The 21,771-nt window shown below is 35.1% G+C and overlaps 1 protein-coding gene across 1 annotated transcript; it reads right to left on the reverse strand.

Moving 5' to 3' along the window:
• Positions 1 to 10,832: 10,832 nt before the first annotated feature.
• Positions 10,833 to 21,359, reverse strand: CDC45 (cell division cycle 45; the record flags this gene model as incomplete). The annotated part of the gene is made up of 17 exons (XM_010162456.1): positions 10,833 to 10,897; positions 11,647 to 11,723; positions 12,175 to 12,293; positions 13,482 to 13,565; positions 13,938 to 14,076; positions 14,278 to 14,439; positions 14,707 to 14,805; positions 15,207 to 15,338; positions 15,730 to 15,849; positions 16,420 to 16,470; positions 16,854 to 16,915; positions 17,725 to 17,773; positions 18,381 to 18,436; positions 19,610 to 19,753; positions 20,339 to 20,476; positions 20,911 to 21,003; positions 21,300 to 21,359. Coding segments are annotated over 17 exons (1,650 nt in total), but the record flags the coding sequence as incomplete, so codon positions are not given.
• Positions 21,360 to 21,771: the final 412 nt, after the last annotated feature.

The following is a 21,771-nucleotide window of genomic DNA, read 5'->3' on the forward strand; positions in this document are numbered from 1 at the left end:
GGTTCCCTTCTCAGTTTTGTATGCAACAGTTGGAAAGTTTCCCTTTGACAGAGCATGTTATGCTCAGAGAGTTTGCTGAGGGGATATTCTACAAGAGGAGCCAGCAAGACTGAGTCAGAATTCAGTAGCTTTAGCAAGGAAAAAGTCTCATGTAGAGGATATGTTCATTATGTTATTGTTCTAACCACTCCAACCCTAACACTGATACCAGCTAATCTGCTTACATGGCTACATTGCAAGCGGAACCAGCTGAAACAACAATACTCTTCCCCTTCTTCATGTTCATGAAGCAGCATGCACTGGATTTGCAAAGTGGAACAGATAAGTAAGAGGTAACAATACACCAGCACCCATGCATGAGCAAATGCTGTTTTTGTGGGTGTGAACAAACAACAGCCAAATAACAGGATAAAGAAACCTAAACACTTGAGGCAGGTTCAGACGTCTAGTAGGAAGAACAGGAGGCAGTTTAGCTTAACCTTAGAGACAGGTAATGTGTAGGTAGAAAAATCTCAGAAGAGAGAACAGGCAGAGAGAGGGAAACTGCAGAATGGTTTGGCTTTTCTCTTCCTCAGACTGTTTTAGGTGGATAATATTTCTCTCCCTAGAAAAGACATGTCTGGGAAATTCCACTAGTGCTTTACAATACATTCATACAGGTCTTTAAATAATGGTGCTCAATTTTTCAAAGTCTAACTTTTAGACCAGAAACGGTGCTGTTCTGATAGCATACACTCACAAGAGTGCCATTAACCCTAAAGGGTAATGGATTTCACTGACAACCAGTATAAATAAAGAATCACCTACTGGATTGTATTTTTAAAAGTAGAAAATCTTTTCAGCCATGAAGATATTGGCAAGTGAGATAGTAAAGCTAGAAATGATGGATACTGCCTTTAAAGTCTCACACTTCCTAAGTAAGATATCACTATTAGTATTAACTGCTGAACTGGTCTAGTACTGGATAGTTACCTGAATCATCAATTATAGAAAAAAAATTAAACCTGGATATTGATTTAACCTAGTAAGCAATGAATATCTAATTGACACAGTCAAACATGGAAAGTGTAAATGCACTAAACAACCTCCAGATCTGTTGAGGCAATAATTATTCTGAGACAGTAGAGTAGGGCACAAACCAAACTGCACACTGTAAAACACCACGGTTCTCACCTGAAGTATCAAGCTGCAGAATTACATTACAGGACAAGTTCTGCAACTGTTAAGGTTGAGAGCTTATTTCCATTAATTTATTAATTTTTCTAAGTGCTCTAAGATTTGCAATAGCCTGGAGAGCAGGCTTGCATCATGAGGCTGTAGGAAAAGAGTTTTTCGAATTTGAGATGATGTAAACAAAAGCTCCCAAGATGTAGGCTGTCCCACAGAGAGTGATTTGCTAGAAGTAGCCAAATGCTCTTTTGAGTTTCTTCAAACTGAACAGTTAACACTGGAAAAAACTGTTTGGAGTGTTTTAAAAAATACATACCAGGTCTCTTAGAGAAATGACTAGAGCAAGATTTTTGCTTCTTTATGTAAAGTCCTGTTTATTCCCCACTCTCCTGAAATGCTTTATTATAACAATCTCACTCACCTAAAAGGAGATTTTCCCAAGCCACAGAAGGTAGTCATGCCCCTCTCTCCACCACCATTTATTCTAGTCTGTATCAATTTGAAAATGAACTTATTTGGAGCCAAAAGTAATTTTTCCTTCCAGTTCTGCAATGCCACATCTAACATAATATACAAATATTTAGGAACACAACAATCCCTTAAAATGATCTACAACTTCAAATATTCAGGCAGATTGCTAACAGCAAACAGTTGCCATAAGACAGTATAAGAAGCTGATGTGTATTCTACAGTCGTGTTCTCCGAGTCCCAAATTACTACAGGGACCACATCAGTGTTTAAAGAAAATAGCATTTTACATGCTCATTCCTTATAGGCTACTGATCCAGCTAGACATTCAGATCAGACAGGAGACAATTATTAATGGCATACTTATTTCATGAGCCCCTTGGGGACTTCTTTCAGCAAATAAAAACATACCAAGTGCTGAATGTCCCTGTGAATTCTTTCCAATTCAATGGCAGGTGCCTCCGATTTTCCACTGACATGCTGCAAATGAATGATTAAATGAAAGTAAATTCCACTGAGCTAAAGAGTGGAAAAAGACACCAACACCACAGGGACTGAAAAAACAGACAAGCTGTATCAACGAGAAGAGGTGACTCTAAGTGCTTTACTCAGTTAAAAAGACAGCACTTCTTTTTGAAAGGAAGTATTACCTTTTTGTAAGGGCTAGGATGTTATAATCTAAATTAAAACTGCTTTTGAAAATAAAACAAAGGACTTGGAATATCACAGTACCTATCCAACACAGGTAATCTAGTTAACATCAAGGAATACCTAGAGAAATAATCTACAGTTCTTCAACAAGTGGCAAAGACTTCAGAGAAGAATATTGTTGAACTGAGGAATACAAAAACCCCAGATCTCTTAAAATAAACCCAGATCCAGCACTAGGAGGAACTATGTTGTGACATGGCTTGTGTATAGGTTTTACCTTAGTTTAGTTCAAGAGGCTTGCCCACAAATTCCTATATGGAAGCTCTCTACAGAGAGCTTGGTTTATTTCTGATTTAAGGATGTCTTCTGAGCCTTCAGCTCATTGAGAATAGAATGCAGCAGCAATTCTGCTAAATGCTTGTTTGTGATACCAAATTACTAGACAACTCTTCATCTTCCTCTGTCATTACTGAGATCTTAATATATTGTTCAGATACACTATTCAGTAACAGGTAGCAAGTGCCAGGGTAGCTATCCAGCAGACACAACTGCCTTGAGGGGGAAGAGGAAATAAAAATAACTATCACACAACAGCAGTGACTGGGAAACCTACATCCTCTGCTCTCTGTCAGACCCAGGACTGTCATAAGTTGTGTAGAATGGAGTAAAAGATCTCTTACCTACTTTGAATGTGCTTGACCCAACAATCACACAACAGCAGTGACTGGGAAACCTACATCCTCTGCTCTCTGTCAGACCCAGGACTGTCATAAGTTGTGTAGAATGGAGTAAAAGATCTCTTACCTACTTTGAATGTGCTTGACCTTTGTCTTGCTTCCCTAATTCCACCACCCTCCGAATGACAAAAATAAAAACTCAAATGCTTGAAAAGAATGGAAGTCTAGTCTGGAATAAACATTCACATTATTTTCTTTCGCTAGTGAATGTTTTGTAATATTTCCTGCTAAGAAAGTGTTTATAATCCAAATGCTTGTGCATAAAGGTGGCACTGTATTTAGAGCTCCACCCTGGGCAGCATTTTTTCCTTAGTCCTTGAATCTGATCCAAAGGTACTGCAGTACCACCTTGAAGCCAACAATGGCACATCAGAGCCAAGAAGGACTTAAACTTTTCCATTTAAAGTAACAAACATTTCACTGCTTTCTTTCCCTCTGACAAGTCAGACTTACTCACAAAGTAACTGTCAGAAGAATGTTTTCAAAAATATTCCTTCTCTGAGGGAATAAAAATCATCCTGACAGGTGTACACATTCAAAAAAAAAGAAAAAAAAAAAATCAATGAGCAAATGATGACCTTGTTTACTGTCCTGAGATCAGTCCTGAGTGTTTTACCTTTTCTTTCTTCCTCAGTTTTGATACTCTATTGATTACTCCACTTCTCTTTATAAATACAGTTCTGTGTTACTCCCATTGCTGCAAGTTAGCATACCCTGAGTGGCCAATTCAATACCCTGAGTGGCCAATTCAACTCAACAAAGCCATCTTGAAAGAATTCCTCTATAAAAGAGACCAATTTTAAACTTCTCTTTTACAGATCTTAAAACTGTGGTCCAGATTGGTGATATTGGAGTGATCTCTCATAGAAAGAGGTGCATTTATTACTCTTGTATTTATGGACAGCTGAGGACTGGAAATGCTGTCCTAAATGGGAGTGGAAAAAGTGAAACTGAAGCATGAAAAATGTTCTGAAACATCTCAGAGTTAGTTCTCCTGTTGCAGTCTAAGACGCTGATATCACATATTCTAAATATGAAAATTCTAAGGTACTTCTCCCCTTGCCCCCATTTAATTACTTCTTTCCATAGGAAACCTCATGGCTGTAGGAGGAAGGAATACATACCTTTGTAATAATACTTGATTGGAAAAATTCAGAAAACAAGGAAGATTAAACCTTGCTGTATCTTTCGCTTCCAAACCAAATATCAGAATGCAATGTATAACCTCAAGCTTTACAGCATTTATGTTCTGCTTCCCAGGACTTCTCTACCTACAGCTCTGGACCTGTTGAATTCCACTTGTGAGGAAGGCAGTTGCGGACACTCTCCCCAGAGTACGTTGGATTTACTAAACAAACAACAGCTCTCTCACAAGCCATTCAGAATTTTAAGACTGCAATGCCTCTCCCAGACTCTGTCAGGTTTAAAAGTGATGACTGTTATCTACGAACATAAACTCAAACTGATGATAGAGCAGATAAAAACATCTGACTCAAAGATCTCTGATTTACTGCTTCTGCCATAAAAGCAGTAGGCTCTAAGAGAGTAGTCAGGGTAAGGAGTGGGAAGAAATAGCAGATACTGGAGCTAAATTAGATACAGCTCATGAACTAGAGCCCATATCATTGTATCAACCATAATTTCAAAGCATAAAAGACAGTCTCAGTATAAATATACATACTCTTCTAGATCAAGGAAAAAATCCCTAATATCTCCAAATATTCAACCCAGGAATATTTTCTGTCCTTTATATAACAAGTTTTACATTAGTGAACAAAAATAGTGAATATTTGCTAAAAAATTTGCTTAGAAATCATTGTAGAGGCTTTTACTTCCATTAACAAGAACAGAAAAATACAATCTTTAAAAAAACCCCCTTTAGTTCTAAACTTGCAAACAGTTTATTAATTTTTACTTTACCATTAAGCTCTTTCACCATTTTTTGCCATCTTATATCACCATATGATCCAAATTTACTCTTTCCATCCACTTACACATCATTCAGTGTTTGAGAGTCTGGATTTCTTCTGTTGTTGTTTTTGTTTGTTTGTTTGTTTTCCTTATTTTTTTCCTTACTACCAGTTTTTTTTAGTGCAGCAGATTAATGGTGCTCTTGCTTTGACTTGAAAAAATAACAACGAGTAAACAGCTTGTTTTCTGCATTGATGAGTGTAAAGTGATGCATATGGCAAAAAAAGCAATGATAACCTGGACCACCAGCAGTCATGAGTGAGATACTGGTGTTACAGCAGCCAGATTGATTAAATCATCAGATCAGTGCACAGTAGCTGTCAAAAGGGCAAAATGAGTGTTAAGAATTATTAAACAGATGAACAGAAACTGTCTACACTGTTATACTGTTGTATAGACCTGTGCATCCACATCTTGAATATTGTGTGCAGTTTTTATTCTCCTCTGTCTGAAAACGATTTAGAGAAGAGCAACAAGGATAATCAAGATACCAAACTGCTCCTGAAAAAGGAAAAACTAGGCTGCTGTTCTTCAGACTTGCAAAAGATGACTGGGGGGGGATATAAAAAAGGTTACAAATGATGAGTACACAGAAGCGTAAGGACTACAGAGCATCAAAGAAGCTAGCAATTGGCAAATCAAAAAAATAGTGGAGAGTTGTAGTTTTTCATACAATATCTAGCTATGGTGCAGATCTGCTCACTACAGAATATTGCACGGGCTAGAATTTTACGAGGATTCAAGAGGAAGTCATCCAGATAACACAGATAACTACTGAGAGTGAGCAAATGCACAGAAACCACTCCTGATACAGGATGTCCTTGAGCACGAGGACTGGGAGAGGACTTGTGTTTGCATGTGGAAGGAAGCATCATATGCAACTGCTTTGTTTCTATACTCTTCCCTAGCACCTGCTTTTGACATTATAGAGGTCAAGACACTGATTAAATAGCCCACTGGTCTCTTCTCATGGCTATTGTTACTATGTTTAAAGCAGTATAGACACAGTAGCTCATTCATACAAGAAAGTTGTAATACTTCTTAATTTTATTTTTTTCTCAAGAGAAAGAAACAGTAAAGGAATTAATTAATTCTATCTATTATGCAACCTTGATGTTGGTAAGTACAAGTCTATTAAGTCACTACAATTCTTCTGGGGAAAGGGATTCACTTTAATTCCACTCAAATGAGGTCCTTACTGTGCAATTTCAATTATGTCTAAATTTATGACCCCAGAAAGAAAACAGCCATGAATCACTGTGCAGGAATTGTATCATTTAGTCAGCTTGTTCAGCTACTTTAGTACTTTGGTATTTAAGGATTTTCATTATTTTATTTTCTTAAAAAACTAAAACATTTTAAAGGATTTGTTTCATACTTTTATTTTTGTCTAAAACAGATTAGCAGCAGCAGAAATAGTTTAAAGAGCTGATTTATGAGGGTACTACTACAGCAACCAAACACAGCAGAGGAAAAAGAGTTACTGCAGCTCAAATATAATCCTTAGGGAATGTTTCTGTTTGTATTCAGACATGGCTAGGTGGAATGTCACCATACATCTAAGAGGGTAAGCCGATTTCTTAGTGCTCTAACTATTTATTTTAAAGTCACTTGTTAGAGCCACATTTTCTGTTTGGGCAAATAAATCAAAAGCATAATAATCTCTTAATAAAGAGATGTCAGGAGTTCTTGGCATGGAGTCTCTGTCCAACACTTAACTGTAAGAAGTGACCATTTTAACCAACCTGCACAACAGAGTCTGAATGAGTCATTCAAACCACCAATTTACTGCTGCTGAACTGTTAATTATATCCATAAACTGGGGACTCCACAATTTTGGATCTTAGTGTACAATAATTCTCCATATTAACATATTCATCTATAAACGCTATAGTGTAGAATAAACTATGTAAGGAGTGTCTGATACTATTTCATATACTGTAAAATGTTGACATGCAAAAGTTTTATCTATTGTCAGAGACTTATGCAAGTTTCCACACAGATTTAATAACTTTCTTCTTACATAATAGTCAGCATTCCTGACTGATTTGGGGCCACATTTGGATGGCTTTGGGATCAGTTCAATAGCTGATCAATTCTAAAATTTGCAAAAGCATTTTTGGCACCTCCAGTAGATCTTGAGAAAACTAGAACCTTAAAAAGCACCAAAATCCAAAAAGCAATAGAGGAGAGACAAGGGAAGTTTATTTTCTGTGTAATAGATCCACAGCTTCAAGCTCACACATCTGTTTGGAGGACAAAGAACCTGCCAGTAAAGCAATTACCTACACATCCCAGCATAAAAATTAGCTCCTATTTCTCATCCTCCCAGCACGATACAATATGCTGAAGCTAAAGGGTGCATGTGCCTGAAAACTTGTCCGTTTTTCAAGACATGACCTGCTAAAACAAACACACAAACTCTCTCCCCTCACCACAATTTTCTTCTTCATTGCAAGGCAAGATCTGCATTTATCACAACAGCAGGAAAAGATGGTAGCAGTAAAAACCAAACACGCCCTCAAAGGGGAATGAAGTAAACACACAGAGTTCCAGGAGTGGGCCCAGGGATCCAACAGCAATAAGAGAACTGATGAGGGGAGATGAGGGCTTCACACAGAGTCTAATGAGAGGGTGGAGGAAAAAAAAAACCAACACAACTCAGGAAAACCAAAACCGCAAACAAGAAGATAAAGACAATAGCTTGCTAAGGTACCCATCAAAACTATTCCACGTATTGAAAACACTGCACTAAATGTGACTAAAGACAGAGACAGTAATTAAACTGAGATGTTACATGCCCATGCTTTTTGATGGCTTCCTCACAACATTTTTTTCCCTGTGTAAAGGTTTTGTACAGGCAGAAAATGGGGAATTTAGTTGTTTGTTTAGGATTTCCGGATAGATGGCCACTGAACCATGAGTCAGAGATCCAGGATGTGCAAGATTTTTTAAGCATTTACTGAGCAAGCAGACTGTGCAAGTAAAAATTAAAATCCAATTTTACCCAGCACATATTATTCATCCCACATACATGAAGGCAGTCTCACACACTGAAGCATGTCGTATTTACTGCTACACATACCCATGTTTTTCCTCTGATATTTGCATCTAGAAGCATGAAAGTCCTAAATATATGATAGGGTTGAACTAAAGTGACAGTCATTTAGTGCTGTGGAAATGGCAATGAAAAGTAAGTTTAAGATCAATTTAGGAAATTCATATGATTACTCAGCAGCCTGCAACTGAAACATGAAGTGAAAACACTTAGAAGTGCACTTAAGTGTCTCACAGACTCCAAGCTTTTACAGCACCATCATGGCTTGTCACTGGTACTAGTGTTCAAAAACCAAGATAAACATGTGTGTCTCCACTCCAGACTTAAAGCACAGTAAATCTACTTCAGAAATGTAATAAAATTACTCTATGCTGTGTACAGACAAAACTCAAAGTATGCTGGTAAGGGGGGAATAGTATTTATTGCCAATACTACCTATTAAACATACAAACCCAAAAAGTGGCATTATGTTTTATCTCAGGAAGAACAACGTCTTGGCCATGGCAGCTTGGCAGAGGAATTTTACTGAGATAAGATGAAAGCATTTGAAACAAAATATCCCAACTTTTGTTTGAATAAAAATATATAGTTTAATTACCTTTCTGTTGGCTACATTTAATATTAAATTAAACTGTATTAAAAATCTGTACAAAGTATGATGTAATGATATATAACCTTTACATAGTCATTATAATACATGAAAACATTAAAGTCACACAGAATTCAAGCAAACCTTGCAAGAAGAATTCCAAACATACACATATGCACACCCACCCAATGCACAGCAGGGTAAGTGTAACAAGCAGTACTATTTCATACGACCAAAGTGAATGAAATCTGTTATGGAACAGGCTTGAGCTAATCTGATATTTAGAACACTACAGTCTACACACAATTATCATAGTATTTTAAACTTTCCAGGAAACTTATTTCCAAAGTCAAGCTACAAGTGACAATACAGTATCACAATGCATGGCCAAAAATGTTTTATTGACACCCGAACTCCCCAGATTTTTCACTCTGTATTTGGCAGTTACTCAGTACCTGGATTTTAAGAGCCTCAAAATCTTAAAACTTGTCTCACAAAACAGCTAAAGTACAAGACCTCAACCCGACAGTACTAAAAACCATTTTCAACATTCTAGAAATTCAAGAATTTTAAGAAGTTTCTTTAAAATAAAAAGCATTCAAGACCATTTTAAAAGAATATTTGAATGGCAGTAAAATGACAACATAAATATGGAACTTCTTCAAAGCCTATTTGTTGTTATTAACCAATAACTAAACATCACAGAAGCACATCTACTAATAAAAGCAGGTTTGACAGCTAGAAGCCCAATTTGCAAATACTCCTAGTTGACACATTTTGCCATTATGAGGATGGGATCTTTACAAAGAAGCAGTGTTCAATATCTGTGTGCTAAGGTTAAAATCCTTTAGACCTCCCAAGAGGCATAAAAACAACAGTCCAGGCCTGTATCAGTACACTTAAGACAGCGCAAGACGACACATCACAACTGCAGCACCATTAGCTTTGGAACATCCGAAATAATTTCAGAGCATCTGATCCTCAGCTTCCAGCACAAGGCCACTGTGTAACAAGGGCAGAAGACAAACTGAAACAGTCAGGAGTCAGAATGTAAAGAAAAAAAAAAGACAAATAAATGTAGAAATCTTGGAAGCCATGCATGACTAGGCTGCCCAACAAACAACTGCAGCTATTGACACTGTTTCAAACTTCTGAGTGAACACAAAGAAATTGCAGCTTTGATACCCATTGAAAAAAGGTAATTCATTGTCATTTGGCTAGCACTACCAACATTCACAGACTGCTGCTGAAGTCTTCAACTTACTCCTCTGCTTTTGCATATATACACCATAAAGATAATCCTTTGAGATTACTTCACATGTTAATACTGAAGACCAAACCTTTATCTAGGCATGAAAAAGCCATAAAGTATTTTACATACTTTGAAACAGTCTTACAGGTTGTCTGAAGAGACTACAAAACAATGTAGAGAGCTTGGCTTCTTTTCTAGGAGAAAGCAAGCTATCTCCACCCATCACTGCAGAATAAATGCACACACAAACCAATAAAAATAGTTCATCATTGAAAAGCAGTGAATATTTGAAGACAATTGCAACAATTTGGCAGTCTCATCAGATCTACAGTGAAATCTGTCTTGCCCTAACATAGCTTTAAAAACAGACTTTGAACAGTCACAACTACAAATGAAGTCTTATATCCCCAACTTTACTCCAGATAAAAACTACACCCTAACATCGGCTACAACCTTAACACTGTGAAAGAAAAATGCAATTTCTACTTTAACATCAAAGCCAAAAATGTACTGCTATGGCCAAGATTCCATCCTGACCTCAAACAAGCTGTCATAATTAAAAGAAAAAAATCAGTAGCAGAGTATCAACTACAATGAGCTAATATCTCAATTTCTCTCTCAACACAAACAGTGGCTCCTTTTCCAGCTGAAGTTAAAAAGCCACAAAAAGTTAAGAACAATGGAAGAGAAACTTATGGATGACAAAACTTAAATAAATCTCTTAAGAAGAAAAAAAAATATTCTGCTTGTACATTGTCTGCCTCCTCCCAAAAACAATTGTCTTTGTAAGAACCTCTTATCTTCAATTTATATTATCACTAGAAGTTTCATTTTTTTTTTTTTAGAACATTCTACAGATAATATACGAATATCATCTGATTACTAACTTGATTTGTAATTAATTTTTGAATTAATCCTCCTTACACCATCTTACCATTAGGACAAGAGAGAAATGAGCGCATCCAGAAATTTGCTCCGGTCTTCTGTTTTCAATTCAATTACTAAAATATGAAATTATTTTATTACAAAATGCAAATAACTGAAAGATATACCAGATGTCACACTGGAAGAATATTAATTCCAGGTATACTTCTTTGTATTCTTAATCAACATTAACAAGGAAAGAGAGAAACTTTATTTGGACAAAATGCAAAGCACATTATTTATTTTGCTCTTAGATTTCAGCAAACTAATTTCTAGGAGCTCACTAGATGATATAGCAGCCCCTTTGCAAGTCTAGGAATGTTTCTTTGTATGTTCAACATGCATGTATTGTTAAAAATTGCCTCTTTTGTAAGCACATACAACGACAGGCAAATCTTACTGAATAAGCATCTGATTTTCCAACAGACAATAAAGAACGCATCTCATAACATCAATACCATACTTGGTTTGGCTGCTAAATATAAAAATCCTCACAGATAACTCCATAGATTTTAAACTAAGCTGCACATGTGAAAATCATTACTCCATGCAAAATGTAAATCATCTCAAAAAGATATGCAAGTCTCTGCTTAGTAGTTTATAATTTTTGCACAACATAGCACTTGGAAAAAGAGTGACATATAATGTAGTTTGTGTTTATACTAGACTGAGGAATAGCATATCACATACACACCCTTAATGTTTGCCCCTAAGACATGCATAAATGAGTGTACTGGCTGCAGTCCTGCTCCATGGAGGCTGCGTAAACACTGACCCCTAAAGGACTATTTATTCAATGAAATAAGGGAGAGGCAGCATTACTCACTTGACATGTCAAAATGGTTGTGTAAAGTCCTAGAATTGGTACTGTCTGCAGCTTTCTCAAATGCTCTTCCAAAAAAGCTAGAAGATGAACAGAAATACACATAAGCATTACGGAAAAACATATATTTAAGGTAGAAGCATGGACCATTTTCCTTGCTGGGTTGAAAAAGTCTTCCAGGTGTTTTTCATGTGCCACTTATTCAACATACACCTCACTTATTCAAGTGCAAAAAGCTTGCAAGCTTTAAGAAATAAAGTAATGGGTCATATAGTGAACTATTTCCCTCTTTTAAGATAAAGACATAGTTAAGAGGGAGGAAAAAAAAAACTTGCAAGGAAGCTGGGGAACATCAGTATCCTCTCTCAAAGTATCCCATGCAGACATACCATATACAAAAAGCGTGTTTTTAAGAAGGATACAATTCAAGACAACATATGCAGTGTTAGGTACAGGAAAGATATATTTGCTTCAGAGACAGGAAAAGTCTATAAATAACCTTTAGTAAGAACTTTTAAACAATATGCTTACTTCTTTTTGTCAGAGCTTTCTGTCTCCGGAGGAATCCCCACCATTATCACAGTTCCCTGTTCAACATCCATTGGTGCAGCCATTACCAGTGGCAACAATTTACAACGTTTGTTTTTTGTCTGGAAGTCAGAAAGCCTCTTTGTTAGACAAAATTCAGGAAACTATTTAGTTTCAGCTCTCCACGTGATTACAAATATTCATCTAACGATACAGCTATAATGCACTTCAACAGGAGGTACTTTCTTTACATAATTTCTTAATCCCCTTCTTTCTTACAGTAAAAAAATCACTTCAAGACCAATAGAAATTTAAATTCTTCTCCAATCTTGCATTCCATTTTAACATGGAAATGATATAGACAGATAAGATATTTACAGTAAAGAAAAAAGCTCTTTAAAAAGGGAAAAAAAAACCCCAAACAACAAAAAAACCCCAAAACCAAACTACAGGTATAGGTATCTAAAAACACTTGGAATGGGCTTAATTTTTTGCAATCATCATTGTCTACTGAAACACAACAGATAAAATATTGACAAACACAGTCTTCACTAGAAATTATTTTCCCCTGCCATACTGTTCTACTGTAACTTTAACAAATATTGTAATTTAACTAAATACAAAAATAATTATAAAGATTTAAACATTCAAGTAAATGAAATAGAAGTTTGTTTAAAGTGTTCTGTTAAGATAAGTGTTTTGCAGTGAGTTTTAAAAACGCTGTCTTGCTCCTAGTGGCAGATTAGTTACTCACTATGTCTAACTTTCAAAATGAGGACTGACAGATGCAATCTGACAATGATGGGCCACCATATATTTAATTTACAAATTAGCTAGTGCTCACTGTGAAGAGAGTTCTCAATCTTAAAACCTCAAGTTTTATCCAAATTGTGTAACTAATAACTCAAAAGATAAACACAATTTAATTTCAGTTACATTTGTTGTAAAGATCAGAAGATTTTATTTAAACAGATACAGAAATCTTTAGATAACAATTAGCAGACCTACAATATTACTTTTTTGTGTATGTCAGCTTAAATTTTTGAAGTATGTATTTAGTGATATAAAATTACACAAATATTTTAGATTGTAAGAATCTTAGTAATGGAAACTCTCTCTAATGCTATGAAATCTCCGAGGCAGATCTCTCCTAGATCAGCATTCACAGATGTGCTAAAATCATCCAACAAATTAACAGAAAAACATGATTAAGATTTTAATGTAACATTTTAATAATCAACTGCAAGCATCCAACAGAACAATAACTACTACATATGCCAAAGTTAGTCAAAAGCTTTTGATTTACTTACAGAGCAAACAAACGATTTGAGCAAGTATTTACTAAGCAGGCACAGAGACACTGGTTTGGAAAACAGTTTCACATCTGGTGTGCCCTGTAAAAGAAAAATTTAAATTACAATCCAAGGTGATTCTTCCACTTACTTAATTTGAATATCTACTGACAGGTCTAAAAGTTTTGTGTGGCTTGAAGAATGCTAACAAGAACCACTACAATATAGGAGTTTGAGCTCACTCACTTGACTTCGATACAAAGCCCTCCCCGCAGTGAGAGGACTGATTCTTCCTTTGGGAAGTTCAGAGTAGATGTCAATACTGACTTATCAGAGGACATCCCAGTAGAGATAAATAGGTTCTTTCTGATGGAGTTATTCTTATAGAGTCAAGCATTTAGGAAAAGTGTTATTCAGCTATGAGACACCCAAATATGACAGTCAAATAAGACAGTCAAAAACTAGAATTCTGACCTCCATGAGAGAGCAGTAGAGAAAAGGCCCCTGAGAAATTACAAGGTTGGTGCAAATACAGCTCGCTACTGTCTGCTGAATGGCACGTAACTGCTTTTTGGCTAGGTCCAGTCCTTGGTGCAGTTTGTCCAGGTTACCCCTGAAACAGAAAGAATAATAATAAACACTTTCATATAAAAATAAAGCTTTTCACACAAAAGTGAGACCTCTCTCAACACTATTCACAGGGATATTTTAGTTTTTCTTCAGTGGCTTATGAAGTTTCAACACATCTTTTAGATAGGTAACCCATGTTCCCCAAATAAAATTGTGAAAGAATGAAGAAACATATTTTCGGTACCTGGAGAGACTGTCCAAAGCCTTAATAAAATTAGTTGTTTCAGGCCCCTCTTTCTCTATATTCTCCATGAGAGAAGCGGTTGCATAAACTATATCACTTGCTAAGAACTTGTTCTTAAAGCCAAAGTGAATGCTGAAGGTCTGAACTCTTAAATCCTTCATTCTGCAAAATTAAATAAAAACAGTAAAGATTATTAACTTTATTAACTTTATTATTATCAACATTGACCAGCCACCTCTTCAATATATTAATGTTAAGAACATGAGCACAAGTCATACTCTAACATTTGCAATGAGCCTAATATTACTTTGTCAATCTAAATAATGTATTTTTTTTTAAAACAAGATGTTACATGCTTTTCATACAAAAATATCTGAACTTAATTGAAATGTATTTTCAGATAAAGCATTTGTATTTAAAACAATTTACCCAAACTTGTTTGCAGATTCTTCAATCATTTCCCGAAGATTTTCTTTCAAAGACATGTCCATGGAATTAAACTTCTGTTTCACTTGCTTCAAAGGCAAACTAAAAACAGAAGGAAAAAGTACATTGATAGGTATGCCAGAAGAAACAAATATTTTGCCTTCCTTTCATCAGACTTGCTCAATATTAGATAATTTAGCAAATTGGGTGTGACTAATCTTGTTTGCATTCTTTTTTCTTTAGTCATTGAAGAGTGGATGTGAGAAAGCATAGGTTACTTACCAATCTGCTATTCCATAAAGGCATACAGCTGAAGTATTCCTCATACACCAAGACACAAGTTGCATAACTCAACTCAAAGAGACCCTGCAACCTACTCAGAGCCCCACAATGATATTTAAAAACAAAGAAGTTGAGTCCTTCCAAGCTATATTCTCAATATTTTCCCATAATTCACTGACAAAAATGATCCTTTAATTGAGATACAGATTTTTACAACTCACCCCATGTCAGCCAAAAACTCCTGGAGCCTCTTCTGCCCTTGTACTGACCAAAGCTTAAGGCTTGCAGAGGTATATGAAGTGTTACAGAGACTTTCATAGAGAGACCAGTGCTGATAAAGTGCCAGGCGCAGACTGAACAGGAATTATGGAAAACAATTTTAAACACTTATATCATTTGAAGTTACAAATAGTAACAAAACTCCACAACTAATAGGCAAGTCTCCAGTTGCCCTTATATATACACTGCATCTCTGTACTACATACCATACAGTTAGGAGCTGCAGGTGCGTGTAACACAAGAGCAGCAACACTCACTTGTAACTAATTCTGAAAGGTTTAGCTGAACTGAAGCTACATCAGCTACTGGAAGAGGGATCCATGTTCAACAAAACATTCACATTTTCATTTCTTTTAATTCAGCAGCAGAGATAGTGCCAGGATTTTTTTCTTCTCTAGATAAAAACTCAACTATAGTTCACCAAGCTGGTAGAGTTCATTTTCCCCAGATCTTATGCAAGGATACTCATATTCAAATGCTATTCGCATGCAATCAATCGACAGAGAATTTTCTTCATCCTCGTTGCGGTGGTTATGGCGAGACACGTGACGCTGTAGGATTCCAATGTCAGTCACATACTTCATTCTTAAATAAAAAACAAATCTGTTACTTCACTTTCTTGCTGGGTATTTTTGTACTTGATTATGAGAACATAAAAGTGCTTCCTAAAGATTACACATTAGCCAGCCAGCAGCATGAAAACTGCAGATACATCTTAAAAAAGGAGAAAATCTGAAGCTTGTTAACTAAAACTGGAAAGGAAGCTGGAGGATACAGAACATACAATTTTTTTTCCCCTTTAATAAAACTGTATCAAGGTCATATTTATGTAAACTGCTATTAAACACCATTTTTTCCCCGGATCAGAAATGATTGTTTTATAATTTTTTTAAAAAATAAAGTTAGATTAAAAGTTCTAAATAGGAGAAAAGGAAAATACAGGTTTTTGAGGTATATTCCCATTTTTGGAAGGCATCAGATCATATTCAGTCATTAAGATCTTTAATGTCACTGTTCATTAATTATCTTGTATTCTGTTAATTCCTATATGTTTCCTGAGCTGTATTTTTATTAGTCACTCCTAAAAATAAAATTTAAAAGGTAGATAAATAAATTAAAAAATAATAAAGAGAAATTTAAAAAAATCTTTCTTACTGAGTGATTTTATCTTGGACCCATTGATCTGTTAGGCCAACAATAGCCCACCTAAAATTTAGGGGGAAAAAGAGAAAGAAAAAAGTTTAAATGAAAAATGTTCCAGTACAGTATATTATATTTAACCCTCTAAGTATGTAACAGGACAAGTCAGAAACACTGTTCACCAACTGTACCTAGAAGTTAATAACAATGCTATATACTATTATTCCCTCTTTAGCAGTCACACACATATAGCACCATCCTCCCTTCCCCATGCAAAATCTACTGGTTGCTTGTAATTAATTTACACAGATGTGTCCTCCAATTCAAGACATACATCCACTCACTAAAACTGGAACCTCACACCAAAATAAAATAATTTGGGGAAATTTCCCCTCTCTACTATGGGTTTAAGCTTCCAGTCTCTATGAAAAATTATAATAGAAACATACCACAACATGTCATTCAAGTCTTTAGACATTATCCATGCCAGATCAAACATCACCATCGCAGACTATATAAGGGAAAAGCAAAAAGAGAGGATAAATGAACACAGAACTCTCACTTCATTAAATAAATGGAACACAGTTAAATTTGCTAAATACTAGCACGTTACTAAAGCTCTAGAAATCACATCCGAGTCTGACAATCCACCAGCGTCTTACTTTCTAAGACACTAAGTAGAAAGAAATATTTTACCCAGCTATGTAAACCTGCATTATATATAAAGCAGCATTTAACAAAATATAAAATTAATCAGATAACACTTAGGACATCAGACTGTTCCTTCTGTAATCTGGCCTCTTATGTTTGAAATACCCTGACACTTTGAAAACTCTAAAAGGCAAACAATCTCCCTACATGCTAAAGTCTCTTTGCAAGGGTATTTTGTGCACAGATAGCTACTTTCATCAAGACCTAAAAAACTTACACTATCTTAATTTTTTATACCAGCATTTAAGATATCAAACAACAAAAATGTTAATAGTTCTGGTTTATAATTTTCCCCCACTCTAAACATGACATTATCCACTGTGACACAGTTGGCTGTTGTCTGCCAGTCTATCAGGATTGTTTCTATGATAGATCTAATTCAGCACTGGTACAACTGGATGTACACAACCGAAAAAACATTAAACTGGTAAGTCAAACTACTTGCACATATGATGTACCTTATAGATAAGAATAAGATACAAAAATAACAAGATATAACAATATTATTATAATGAGTAGTATTATTAGATAATTATAACACTGAATATTGTCCAATTACCTTTACATTGGCACCTTGTGTTTTTATGGCAAAAAAGAGTTTATACTTACTGAGGTCCCATGATATTCATATTGCTCATAATCAAAAAGAATTTCTTGTCTAAAAAGAGAAAAAAAAAAAAAAATCCACATTTGACCAAGTGGTGAAATGGTCATTGGGTTTAATTAAAAATGTAAGCCAGGAATTGTAAAATAATATTTAAATTTAATTTTAGGAACTAAAAAAACCCCTTTAAACTTGGGCTAGAAATTGTTTTTCTGCAAGGCAATTAGATTTTGGTAGCAATGTGGAAACCACAGTGAAATCTACTCATAAAGAGGAAAAGTTTATTAAATCATTATTCCTCAAATCCCATTTCCTTATTGGATTTGTTCCTGCTCATGGCAATTGACAACAGTGGGACTGTAAAGGAAGAAAACAGAAGCACAAATCTCACCCTAAAATAAACAAAATAAGAATGTCACAGCTACTTAGAAATGAAACAATGCACCTATTACTACTCAAATCTATAAATTACTGTTTACGACTATCCTCCATTTAAATGTTTTATTTTTATATAGTAAATATCTCCATTTTCTGAATAAAATTAGATCTAAAGCATCTAGCAAATCAAGCAGCATAGTATCATGGTTTTGTATTCTCAACAAGATTTTAATCAAAGAATAAGAGATAGAAAAGGAGACACAAACAACAAAGTTAAACACACCTGCGTGCCTCCCATTCTCGCCTTTGTCGTCTTTTCATCGTTCTCTCTATTACATCCTGTAAATTCATTTGGATGTTAAAAACATAGAAAAAAATATTCTAGTAGATTAGCACCTATCCAGATACTTCAGTAATTAAGTCTTAATTAAAAAGAATTAAAGTCTTCATTAAAAAAGAATTATTCCTATTAATATCTAATGAGAAAAGGATTATTATCAATTATTTTTCCAAGGAACACATTGTTATAAAGTCATGGTATCTTCCCGTGCTAGCATTTATTTAGCTTGTCTTCACATATAAGTGACCCAGTTCACAGTATTGTCAACACTAGCAACACTGCATCCTATTGTTTTATAACATAAAAATGACACTGATGAAAAATAAAGACAAAATAATTAATGAAGTTCAGAAAAAGAGGCACTCGCTGTATATTTAAACTCCATAAATAGCATCATCAGCCTGAAAACTCAAAGAAATTAAAAAAGACCTTTATGAAATATTTAACAGATTCAAGAATAGCTTTTGTATATACTGATAAGATTTTTCCTTTGAATTTCTGGTATCTGCTTTTGCTGAGCTAGTGCCCTTTGTAGATTAGTAGGAAAAAAAATGTACAATGTTAAAAGCAAAAAAAATCAAACCCCAAAATATATATAAAATCTGAGAATATCTTTACATTTAATTGTCTCCTAATATTGCTAGCCTTGTGTCTTTGCTTCCTTGTGTGGTATAAATAGAAAATATGCTACAAATAACATATGGCAAATTGAATTGTTTAGGTCTACCAGAACATGCTTTTGTTAGTTTACTGCTACAAGGACAGACAAAATGTATTGCTAAATTATTCATGAGCTTCTATCTTCCCAAACATTTTTTTGGAAAAAAAAAAAAAAAAGTTTGTATCTAAATTAGTTGTTTTGCTAGACTGAAAACCCCAGAGAATATAGTCAGAGATAGATCTCTTCAGTTCACTGGTTACACAAAGACAGCATTATGCATAATCAAGTTCAAAACATGTTTTTATTATGTATTTCTGTGCAGTTCAGATAAATAAACATTTTGTGTGTGTGAAACTCTATGGGCTGCAGATTATTTTTAAATTTTAGACTCGAATTTGTGATCTAATGGAACATAATTTTTAAACTCAAAGGTTATTATTCTGATGATGTAAAGTATATGTAATATCTGTTTTACTTTCCTTCTTTTCACAGCAAAGTAGCAGAAACACACCTCTTCAAAACGCCTTCGTTTCTCTGAAGGTTCTGACCCATCACTTTCATTCTCTGAGTCCTCTTCTTCATCCTCTTCATCTCTGAAGATATCATCATAAGCAGGAACATCGAGATCATCATCTTGTTTAACTAACAGTTTAATCTAGCAAGAAAAAAGTAAGTATTTTAAATAAAGTGATTAAAAAAAGCTTTTCAAGTGACAAATGAGGATATTTCAGATACCTAGTGAGAGAAACTAGAAATTCAATTTGGTTGTGACCGATTCCTGGCGTAACAAAAATAGTATTTTTTAATACAAAGACCATACCTACACAAAATAAGAGTAAAAACCATATTCCTTGATTACAGCATTACTGAAAGAATTATTATTTTTTATGCCTGTTAAAGTCGTGTTGTCAAATACTTTGTGCTTATTACTCAAATTCTAAGTGTTGCTGGATGGTGAGAGATAATACACGTTACATTCTGGAGGATGTTTATCCCATTTGTAGCAGTTTGATTTATAGCAACAAGATTAACAGCTGCTTACTTCTGACAACTATCACACTGCTAATGGTATATATTCTATCACTGAAAACAGATTTTTTTCTGATTGTGGACGTTACTGCTGCAAATAGCCATTAATACTGCTTCCTGAGCTCCTAGCGAACACTGTAAGGGGTTTTGCACTACACCACTCACCACTACACTGTGCCAAGATTTTTATTCTGAAAGAAAAAACATTTACCTGTGTGTCATTGTAAACATTCACTACATTGATAGGTCTGTGGCTGTCACATACGAAAAAAAAAGTGTCTTCTTCAGGCTGCAAGATCTCCAGAAGGTCAACATTGGCACCACAATTAATAAGAACAAAATATTTGAACTGCAAACAAAAGAAAAAAAAAAGAATGCTTTTTATTTCAATTAGCACGAAACACAGAAGATGGAAAACATCTTTACAAAGCCTCCAAAGCACTCCTTGCCAAAACTTGTATTTACTTTCTGTTATATGGAGGAAAAAGAAATTATAAGACAAAACACCACAATCAGGCACGTTGGACACCCAATACCACCACCTTTTATATCTCAAAATGTGTGCAAACTTAATTTGAATCTATCAAAATACAGCACATCAGTTTGAGTTGATATGAAAAGCTTGACAAGTTTGTTAACGGTATATTAAAATTTAACCACTGTTTTGAGGTAAACAATAATAAGTTAGTTGAAGAGCTGACATTTTAGGTTGGGGAAAGGGAAGAAGTGCATGCCTATTTAAGATGAGCTGCAATTTAAAAAACATTTCCAGTATATTTTCACCTGATCTTTATGCTCAAGAAAGGCAGTTTCAAGTTCTTGCCATCCAGATACTGGGACGAGTGTATATTGCACATGATCACATTGAAACAAAGCCTGAAATGAAGCAAACAGCTGTTAGCAAAGGTGAAGGGAAACTAGCTGTTCTACAATGCTATACCATGCTATAAATTCTATTTCCTACAAATCTTTCTCTTGAAGACATCCCAAATGATAAATCTACATGAACTTTAGGAGTATGACTTATCAGTTTTCAGTGTCATAACTCATGGAAAAGTTAAGTTACAAAAGCAAATTAAACCTTCACCCTTTCCCCAGTTCTAATGTGTTAAAAGGATAAAGAGGCATTTTTTCTGTTACTGTTAGCCTACAGTGAGAATGAACAAACTTACTTGAAGGATTTTACAAGCACATAATGCATCAACATCTGAAGCAACAAGAAGAAGAACACGCTGTAAAAATACAGAATAACAGTATTAATGGATTAACATACGTGACAAATCTAATGCGCTGGTACATGAAATGTGTAGATCACTGTGAGACCAGAAAGTGAGAAATTTAGGTGGAGATAGTTATAATCATAAACCAGGATTGCTTCTGAATGGACACTGCAACCAAAATCAACTGATTTGGATCCCTGTAAATATGAACAATCAACTCCACACACCCAAAATACATCAGCTGCACGGAGGAAACACAGTTATTCAGACTCCTGTGAACAGCACGTGGTTTTAAAGGTTCAAAGCTAATACGCCCTGCAACTATCTTCATTGTGTCTAGAAAGGCTTAAGTTTTCAGCATGGGATCTGGAACAGTTTTGACTGAAGAAAATCTCTAGCAAAAAGAGGAGCAAGGCAACTCTTG

The sequence above is a fragment of the Antrostomus carolinensis genome, unplaced genomic scaffold (genome assembly GCF_000700745.2).
Source record: "Antrostomus carolinensis isolate BGI_N321 unplaced genomic scaffold, ASM70074v2 scaffold47162, whole genome shotgun sequence".
Taxonomy (NCBI): domain Eukaryota; kingdom Metazoa; phylum Chordata; class Aves; order Caprimulgiformes; family Caprimulgidae; genus Antrostomus; species Antrostomus carolinensis.